The sequence below is a fragment of the Meriones unguiculatus genome, chromosome 17 (assembly GCF_030254825.1).
Source record: "Meriones unguiculatus strain TT.TT164.6M chromosome 17, Bangor_MerUng_6.1, whole genome shotgun sequence".
In the NCBI taxonomy this organism is placed as follows: domain Eukaryota; kingdom Metazoa; phylum Chordata; class Mammalia; order Rodentia; family Muridae; genus Meriones; species Meriones unguiculatus.
The window spans coordinates 52,309,706-52,319,633 of NC_083364.1; the positions used below are offsets into that span (position 1 = coordinate 52,309,706).

The 9,928-nt window shown below is 41.6% G+C and overlaps 1 protein-coding gene across 12 annotated transcripts in view; it reads left to right on the forward strand.

Moving 5' to 3' along the window:
• Cd47 (CD47 molecule) overlaps positions 1 to 8,680 on the forward strand; it is a 52,834-nt gene extending 44,154 nt beyond the window's left edge. For 6 of the 12 annotated variants that reach the window (XM_060370512.1, XM_060370515.1, XM_060370518.1 and 3 more), the window contains 4 exons: positions 4,623 to 4,654; positions 5,897 to 5,921; positions 6,547 to 6,579; positions 8,444 to 8,680. In XM_060370512.1, coding sequence (XP_060226495.1) covers positions 4,623 to 4,654; positions 5,897 to 5,921; positions 6,547 to 6,579; positions 8,444 to 8,448 — 95 coding nt within the window. In that variant the 3' untranslated portion in view covers positions 8,449 to 8,680. The remainder of the gene's footprint in view (positions 1 to 4,622; positions 4,655 to 5,896; positions 5,922 to 6,546; positions 6,580 to 8,443) is intronic. The other 6 variants (XM_060370520.1, XM_060370511.1, XM_060370517.1 and 3 more) reach the window with 2 other exon arrangements.
• The last annotated feature ends 1,248 nt before the right edge of the window (positions 8,681 to 9,928 follow it).

Here is a 9,928-nt window from a genome sequence, read left to right on the forward strand (position 1 = left end):
AGCCGAACCATCCCGTTGCTCTCGGCAATCCGCATTGGCTGCTGCTCTTCTGTCCCTTGTGGTCACTGGCATCCTGCCCCACAGTCTTCATAGCTAGCAGCTGCCTTATCCTCAGCGTTAGGTCCCTGTTTGATTTTTTTCAAAATTTGGTTTATATTTCACTTTTAGTAGTCAGGCATGTACATTACACAAAATGTAGGACTCAGCAGTAATTTCCAGTGTGTTTGCTCTAGGAGATACCCGTTTCGCGTGCTGAGTGAACAAAGTTAGAACAGCTTAGGAAGCAGCTCTACTGAAATATTTATGTGTTTATCAGAGTCAGACACTAGTGTGTGCACGTGTATAGTTTACTTCCTCACTTTTTCTAAATAGTGAGCTCTAATTCAATGGCCATTCTTATATCAACAAACAAATTTCTTGATAAATTTTGTTACTCCAAAATCTTGCAGTTGGCAGTGACTTTCTCTTTCTTTCTTTCTTTCTTTCTTTCTTTCTTTCTTTCTTTCTTTCTTTCTTTCTTTCTCTTTCTTTCTTTCAGAAAAAGAAGCTTTAATTGACTTAATTCTCAAAGATTCTCACTTACCAGTAGGAAAGATTAATTGCTACTTAGTCATCCTCAGATCAGAGCATTTAGTGGTATCAGTTTAGCAGTGCACCAGCAGAAGCCAAGCAGTTGTCTTTAGGATGCATTCCCCTCTCTCGTTAAGTAATGCTCTTTTATTTCTTACCTTGTTCTGCTTTGCCTCTCCTCCCTATAATTTCTCTGGGGCCTCCTAACGATGCCCTCACGTTCTTTAATTATTGCTGTTACATATATACATGTGTGTATATGTTCCATGTAAATTTGTAAGCACAACCTGCTGAGTTCGTTCAGTGTTGCTCACACGTACTTGTGTTTATGGCTGCATCCTTGGGATTTAGTCTTCTACCAGGAGGCTCATCCTCAGAGAAGACTGATCATCCTTCTCCCAGGAGTCATGAGTTGCCTGTCGCTCTTCCTTTAGGGGCAGGACTTTGTGAGATGTCCCCCATCCACATTGTCATGTCAGCTGGTGCTGTCCCTGTGCAGGTATTGTTTAGGCAGCCATGTTCTTGAGATTTCTTGGGTGCAGCTTTTCCTTCGTATAAAAGGCACTGTAGGCAAGTTGTGTACGTTACAGGAAGCGTTGCAGCCAATGTCCTGGTTATCTGGTTTTAATGGTCTTTCCGCCCCCTCTTCTGCAATGTTTGCTAAGCTGTATGCTAAACTGTAGGCACAGGGATTACGTTGGAGCTGACTGGTCAGTCGTTCTCTGCGTATTGACCAGCTGTTTTTTTCTGTGATCATTTCCATTGGTTTCGGTTAGAAAGTGTTTGGAAGAGTGGTGGGAGCCACTCTGTGCATATAAGTATTTAGAACACAGTTCTGCTTTAGGGGACGTGGCAATAATAGGTTCTTTTCTGGGTCCTTGACCTCACCAGCCACAGGTGGTTGTCTAGGATTAACTATGTCGAGTATCAATCCCCTCCTGTTGAGCTGGCCTTAAATTCAGTTAGACCGTTGGCTATCTCTGGTATGTGAGTGACACTATCTCACCTTTGGTGTGTCTTACTGCTATGGTCAGTGTTGCTAGCAGGGCCAGACTATTGATTTTCAACTTTGGCAGCTTTCATAGCTCCTCGCTGAACCCTGAGAGCTAGCCTTTAAGAAAGGGGCTTCCAGTTGGTCTAGCTTGATTCCTCCAAGTCCTCTGTCCAAAGCGTGCAGTGTCTTCAGCAATAGGTCTTACTTTCAATTTTGGGAAGGTAAACAGGGCCACGGCAATAGCAATATCACACACACACACACACCTAATTGTAATAAACATAAAATAATGACTCCCTATGGCTCTTTCCAAAATTTTTATGATTATTTGTCCCTCTTTGCCCTCTGAAATTTTCATAAATGTGCACAATTTATGTTGATCATAATGACTCCCCAACTATTTCCCTCCAACTCTTCTCAGAACCCCTAAACCCATTTTCTTTTTGACTCCGTGTCTTCTTTTGTATTACAGTAATACTAATGATGATGGTAATGATGGTCTCCTGAGTCCAGTTAATTCTGACCACATGTGCATGGGCAGTGTTTTTGCCAATAATAATCATGATGATAATGATAGTCTCCGGAGTCCAATCACTGGAGCCACATCCCCATAGAAAACTGATTACCCTCCTCCCTCACAGCCATCACCTGCCAACAGTTTTTTATCCAGGGCGGAGGTCCTGTAAGCCCCTCCCCCAGCCATGCTGGGGTTTTGGTTGACCCAATCTTGTGCAGGTCTTGTGTAAGCAACCATATCTGCTGTGTTTTGGGTGTGTCTGTCAGTGATGTCATGTCCAGAAGGCAGCATTTCACAGCTCTCCTCCCCATCCTCCAGCTCTTAAACTCTGTTTACTCTTCCAAAATGTTCACTGAGCCTTGGGTGGAGAGAGGCTGGCGTAGAGGGCCTGCCTATGGCTGAGCTCTCAGTCACTGATTCTCAGCACTTTGACTACTTTGTGAGTCTGCACCGACCACTGACAACTGCAGAAGGAAAATTCTTCCACCAAGCTTGAGAGCGGCACAAGTCTGGCTTTCCCACATGCACTCTCAGTTAAACATCCTTTTTTATTCCTGTTGCTTTTTTATATGTACATACACTACTGTGCTTTCTCAATCTTTTTTATATTCTGTTATTAAATGTGTCCTTTGACAGTTTCATACATAGATTTATAGTGTGCATTCTGATTACTGTCGCCCTCAGCCCTCCCTTTTCCCATCAAACCACTCTCCTCTCTGCAAGTCTGTTTTCCGTATTCTTGAGCTGCTCTTCTGATTTAATGCTGAGTTGGTTTAACCAGGGCCATCTATGTGAACATGAGCTTAAACTCTCTATTGGAGCTTCACGGGCTCATGAGTATTTATCCAACTGAAGGAGTGACTCTCCATGCTCCAAATCTATCACTGCCCATTCATTTGATGATGGGGACACAGGCCCTTTGGGTCCCTCTCCCATTAATGTCTGGCTTCTGACAGTCCATTTTTCTTTCAGTTGCCTTAAGACAGAATGTATCAGAAGATAGCAGTTCTGTAGCTCGGCTTTCTGTCTTCCAGCTCTTACATTCTTTGTGCCCTCTCTTCCCCTATGTTCCCTGAGCCGAGGGGAGTATGGGGTGTATGCCTCATTTGTAGCTCAGCAGTTAGTTACTGAGTCAGTTTGCAAAACTGAAGAATGGTTGAGCTTTGCTTCCATCTCCTGCTTAACTATGTGGTGCATTCCATAGCTGCTCTCTTTTTACAGGCACTTTTCCTACTTTTAACTCTGTACTCAAGTTCTTCCTTGCTTGCTTCCTGTTTCTTTTTTACCTACCCTCCCTATCCCTGGGTTTCTCATTGCTGTGAATGAACCTCTACTAATTCTACTGGTAATGTGATATTTAGTGGCCTGTTGGCAGCAGTCTTCCTGTTTGAGGAAGCCTGGTCCTCATTAGCTTTAGAAGCTTGCTCAGTCTGCAGGGGCAGGGTAGGGGCACTTGGCTGGCCTGGGTGTGCCTTTGTGTGCTAGCCAGTTGGGTTTCAGCGGAAGCATAGGAGCCCTGACACTGTTTCTCAGCAGTCTAAATGACTTGGAAATGATTCTGCTTTTCTCTCATCTTAAAACTACATTGTCCACTCTGCTGTTGCTCTTTGAATGCTGTACTATTAGAATTTTTTTTTTCTTGAGAACTTCGGGTTTCTTAAACTGAGATAGATGGGCGGGGTAGGAAATTGTGCCGAGGAAAAGAATATTGAATCATTGAGAGAATGTCTCTGGTCATGTTTTCCCATCTTTGGACACTGGCTGTGTGTTGAGATTGGCTTTAGCTGCTCTATGGCTTCCTCGCCTGGTTTTATAAGGAAGTTTTGTTTGTTTTTTGTTTTCTTTTTTGTTTTTTTTTTTTTTCATAACAATCCCAAGTTGTTCTTTTCCCTCTTGTCATTCAGTTTCTGCCCTCTAGTTATGCATCTTCATTTAGCTAATCTGTCCAGAAGCAGCGAAGGGAACAACTCAGAATGCCAAGGAGGAATAAATACACAGAGGAGGCCCCTGGTTTGGTCTGAAACCAGCTTTCTGGGATAGCTCTAAGCTCAGAGGGTGGGAGGGTTGGACCGTTGTCATGTTTTCTTGTAATTTGCTAGCTCTTGAGAGAACTGGAAATATGAGAGAAAGGAAGGAAAGGCTGCTCAACTAGGGACAAGAAGAATGTGTAAAGGGAGATGCCCTCAAGAGGAAGTCACTCAGTGCCCTATTCTGTCCATCCCAGCTGAGAAGTCGGAAGAGATGGAACCCTGTTAGGAGAGAGTAGTTGACAGCATGAAGTATCACAGGGTTGCTGGCCTGAGAGGGGCACATGTACATGTCTATGTTTATTGCTTGCTGTAGGCATCTTATCTGCTTCCTTTTCTCCTGTCAGTACATATAACCAAGAATCCTCTGTAGTTTTTTAGTAGACTGTCAAAGCTAGACCCCCTTTTCTGGAGTATCTAGGACCTTCTGATTTCAGCCCTGAGCATGTTCTCTTAAAGTTAAGCGTTGCACTGTTTATTTCATTTATTGCATTTATATTTTTATTTATTCCAGCTTCCAACCAGAGGACTATACAACCTCCTAGGGTAAGTTCAAATGTATTAAATGAATTAAGAACAGTTGTTTAATGGATTAAAACGAAGGTTTGGTAATTGGAATATTGGGCTGTTTTGCTCTTTGCTTAATATGACATTAAATTAAAACAATGCTGAAGTCATTTCAGGGCCTGTGCATGAATGGGTCTGATTCTACTGTAAAACTTACCTTGGGCCATTTAAGTACCAATGAGCTGGGAGAATTGGTCCTTTAAGATCCAGAATTGGACATGCTATGAGGAGGAGTGTGGTTAGCTCTTCCATCGAAAGGAAGCTGACGCCAGTATGTCTCCCCACCTATTGGATCTGTTTGACGTGACTTCACAGAATGACAGTTTCAAGCCTGACAGTAAGCAAGAGAAGTTTGTATTAAACTGACTTTACTAAAAGACACAGTCTATAAGGTAAAATTCGTCCCAAATAATGACTCCCCCGTTTTATCAGGAGTTTTCTCTCCCAAGGGTATATACTACAGGTCTCATTGTATTTTGAGTACCTTCATAAACTCTTTGGGATAATTCTAAGAAAAGAAAGCTAATTCAGGAGGAGATGTATGAGAGAAAAAAAAAATCACCATATAGACTCACCATGGTGACAGGCCTGAGAGAACTTACATGGAATTAAGATCTGAAGGGGACCATATTGTACTCAGCTTCACGTGCATGACTGACAGATAAATCTGGCAGCCTCTAAGGACAGGCCCAGAGGGCAGGCTTGGGCAGAGCATGTTAATTCACCTCCGCCTTTTATTCTGAGGAGACTGGTGTCATAGCTACGTTAGTCACAAGCAGCTAGCAGCTTTCCTAGTGCCTCTTAGAGATAACCTGACCAATGGACCATTAAATCCTAACAATTTTCTTGCTATTACCGAGTTCAATTTGCATGATGTGAAAATGATTCCGCTTCGCTACCATCTCTTACTTAACTGTATTTTCTATCTGTTAATGCAGTCTGCATGTTTGTACATTAATACTTTCATAAGGATTTCTTGAACTGAGAATGATGGGTGGAGTGGGAAATTTTTTCACAGAAAATATACTACAAGAATAATATGGTTATTATTAAACTATTAGCTAGCCTTGGGAAACTTTGTTTCATTAGCTTTTGCTGTCTTTATTTTGCTTTTAGACCTTAGGATTCTCCACTTATAATACAAGTTCAATGATAGTGTAAATTTTAGCATAAAAGACATAAAATAACATTTTATATAAATGTATTTTAAATATTTTCCAGAAAGCTGTAGAGGAACCCCTTAACGGTATGTGATTATTATACACTTGGTTGTCATGGTCCATTAGCAGATCATAATTTGAACTGATCCTCAAAGCTATTAGAATGCCCATCAGTGTCTTGGGAAGAATCTAGTTTGGGAGTTTTGTTTGTTTGCTTGCTTTTTGGTCCATACGTTCTCTTGCCTTGATCTCTTGATTCTTCCTTGATTATTCATCAGAAATTGGTAGCATTGCTTTTGTAATGTTCTCACTGCCCTGCACTATACTGAATGACATTTGGGCAAGGGGACCATTGATCCATTTTATAGTGGACGAGATGATGTGTCGCACCCTCAGTTAAAAAAAAAAATCTCTGTAGCTTATGATTTCTGATTTGTCAAGTTTAGGAAAATACAGGCTGCCACCATGGAGTGATACCAAAATGTGTCACTTACTTTCTGTGTAAATCCAGCTCTGTGTTCCCCAGCAAGTCTGTTTGCTGGGGGTGTGAACTGTAGAAGTGCTTTGCAATGAATAGTAGCCTCAAATGAGTCAAGCTGCGGAATAGTTGGCATTGTGTCGTCCGCATTTGTTTATTTTGAGATTATTTGTAACTGTGAAATCTTACTAACTTTCCTTCTTACTAATTGCCTGCTTGTTACTAATCCTTAGCATTTAAAGAATCAAAAGGAATGATGAATGACGGTAAGTAGAAGATTCACCTGTGATTGTACACTGACTGATGCATGGACATTTAAAAAGAAAGCAAAGAGGTTCTTGAAATTGAAACTTAAAAAAAAGGTGGGGGGAACACTGTCAATCATGAATGTCCACATTCATGATATTTAAGCCTTCCGTTGAAGTTGCTGTCTTGTTCTTTCTTTTACCTACCATAGTGTCACTTTTTTCACAAGTGGGTAAGGAACAAAACTCATAGGGTCTCACAAACTGGAACCTCCTGGTTCCTCAGCAGAACGGTTGCTGCTTTTGGTAAACATGTTTTAGGTCATGTACCTGTTGATTGAACCTTTAAAATGCCTTTTATAAGGTGTGCAGATATCCCGGCATACTTGTGTCTCACCCTCACAGGTTCCTTTCATACTCGTGGAAATGGTTTTGTTCCACTGGGGGTGATGTGGCTACTTTTCCAAGCAGGAACTTGCTCCCAACCTTGTGGAAAGGGATTAAAGAGAAAGAGACTTCATCACTCACCCCAGCTTCTCCCTCTCTTCTGAACTCCAGACCAACATACATTTCCTGAATGTGACCAACACATGCACTTGTTAATTTTTACCGAAGAAGTCTGTGATTTTGCACCTTAATATATACATTTTTTTAAACCTTAACATACTATGATCCTCCAGGCCCATTGGCATTTAGTAACTGCATTTGTATTTTCATCCTATTTTCAAAAAACTGTTTTTCATGCCATTAGTACTTGCAACCGTTCCTTGCTCACATAAAGCCTTTCTTTGTATTGTATTTTACTGTCGTAAAGCTTGTGACCTGCCTGCTCACCTCCGTAACAAAGAGCTGCAGGAAACCCAGGAGGCCTTCTTCCCCAGAGCACAATTAACTCCTGCCTAAGATTAAAAACACCTGGATCGTGTGCTGGGCGAGCTAAATTTAAAACAGGTGCTGGTTTCACGGGAAGTCCAGAATGGTCCCATGGTTACAGAGTTTTGTCATAGCTTTTAAATGTGTGTTTTGTTACACAAGCTGCCACTACCTAAAAATATTGCCTAAAGTAGGAATAAGTGTAAAACAATGCCAGGATTCCTGGCATGGTTTTATCATGTTTACTCTCTGTATCTTGTTTTTCAACTTTTATGTTCTTCTTTTACCTACCATGGTATCATTTTTCTGTAAGTGGGTTAAAAAAAGAAACTGTTCTCCATTTGCAGAAAACTAACATGAAAACCTTCAGTTCCTCTTTGTTAATTTTCTTTAATTTGTAACCTTTTTTTTAAGTCACCATATCTGGAGATGGCATTAAGAACTATTACTTTGATTTCTTGTTTGTGTAGAGAGGTCTGTGGTGACCTTGAAAATGCCCTGAACTTTGTTCACATTTAGCCGAACATGCTTTGTTTTTCAAATGTTTGTTGATGGGCTCTGTCTTCTGATGTCCACTGTGGGCTCATGGTGTGCCTTGTCACACTGAATGTGGTTCAAGGTGACTTCCCAGGCACTTCCTCCTTACCTAGGCCAGATTCCAAGTCTGTTTTACTTCTATTAATTGAATGGTGTAAATCTAAAGTGAACGTGGTAGAATATTATTCTTGGATCAATAACTTCTGCTTTGAGAAGGATCAACATTCCTTGCCTTTTGTTGAGCTCACGCAGCAAGATAAACCAAGATTATCAGCCTGTGTTGACTGTATTTTCATTTGTCCTTGGCATTTTGCTCGCCAAACTGAAAAGGCTAATGATTTGCCTGATTCCTTGCCTATTACCTTCACAGATACGTTGCCATTATCTTTGATATAGTATATCTGAAACAGATCATGTCTTAATACATAGGAAGTGGACATGAGGAGTGATGAAGTGTCGCTGTTTCTTTTTTCAGAATAGGTGAAGGGAAGTGATGGACGGTAACTTGAGAGTCAGCAGTGAAGGGATACACTTGTGTTTCAGCACCATGGCCCGGATTACTCACAGCTGGAAAGAAGAACACAAACCGCAGTAACTGACTTTCATCTATGAAAGAACATTTCATTGACCCATAGATGATTATGACAGTTAAGTTTCTATTCAAAGCAGCTGTAATTTACCTAATAAAAGAATTACGACATGTGTTGTGTAACCAACTGAAATCCATTTTTCTATTGTTTCTATTCGACTAGGGGCAAAAGTTTCAGGGGCAACTTCCAAGAATGATGCTTGTTAGATCCTTGAGTCTCTGGACACTGAGTTTAAGTTGATTCTGGATGAGACTTGCCTAGCACTAACCTGATGGTTACCCGCAGATGCCTGTGAAAAACAGTGGTACCCAGCAAGCCTTAGTACACTCAGGTTCCCAGCAGCTTTGTCACTTACGCTGCCAGCTGAATGGTGAGACTGCCACTTGCGGGTCACAGTAACAGAGATGGCAGCAGAAAAGATGAAACAGATTGGGCAAAGTCACGTACAGCCCGTATGTGTGCCATGATATTGATGGCACTAGTGTCTTCATTCTTGGGGGTTGCCGCCATTCACGCATTCTCCCCTTTGACATACAGTGCACCCAGATTTTGGATACTTTTTTTATCGCTATGTTTTTTTTTTCCTCTTTCCTTTTTTGCACACGACCCTTTGCACCCTGTCCTGTCTTGCTACTTGTGTTAGCGGTACAATATGGAGTACCTTTTCTCCTCTCCAAACATGGTCCTGTGACACGATAGTGTCGGTTGCAGAAAGGAGCCAGACTTATTCTCCAAGCACTGTGCTCACACTCTTCAGAAAAAAAAAAAATAGCTATGGTTGTAACATATGTATTCCAGACCTCTGGTTTGAAGGCAAAAATCTACAGTGTTTCTTCCCATGTTTTCTGATCGGAGGCATGACAAAGCAAGACTGAAATCCAAACTATGCGTCTCCTGCATGGCAACGTGTGTCTCCGTCAGGCCCTAGCAGGGCCCAGGGAGGAGGTTTTACGCCTGTTGTCTCTCTGTTGCATGATGAACACACATCACTTTCCTCCTGTATCCTGCCTCCTGCCTCCTCCTCTAAGTTTGGAAAATTGAAACAAAACCACCACATTCCCTACCCAGTTAGAAGAAATCCAATGTCCTGACAGTTGTGACCGCATGGAGTACTTTTAGATTATTAGCACTTGTTTCTTTTACCTCGTCTGTGGGCGTGTTTGTATGTGCACATGTATAAGGTAGGCACACGCGTCTTCTGTAGGGACAAAAGTGGGGCATCTACAGAAGAGCCAATGCTAACTTTGTGCTTCTAGTGAATACATTTAAACACAAAGGTCTTTATTGGGTGGAATTATATTTGATGCAAACATTTGATCTCTTTAAAACTAGGTCATGTGCCAAGCTTTTTTGACTGCTCACCAGTGTCC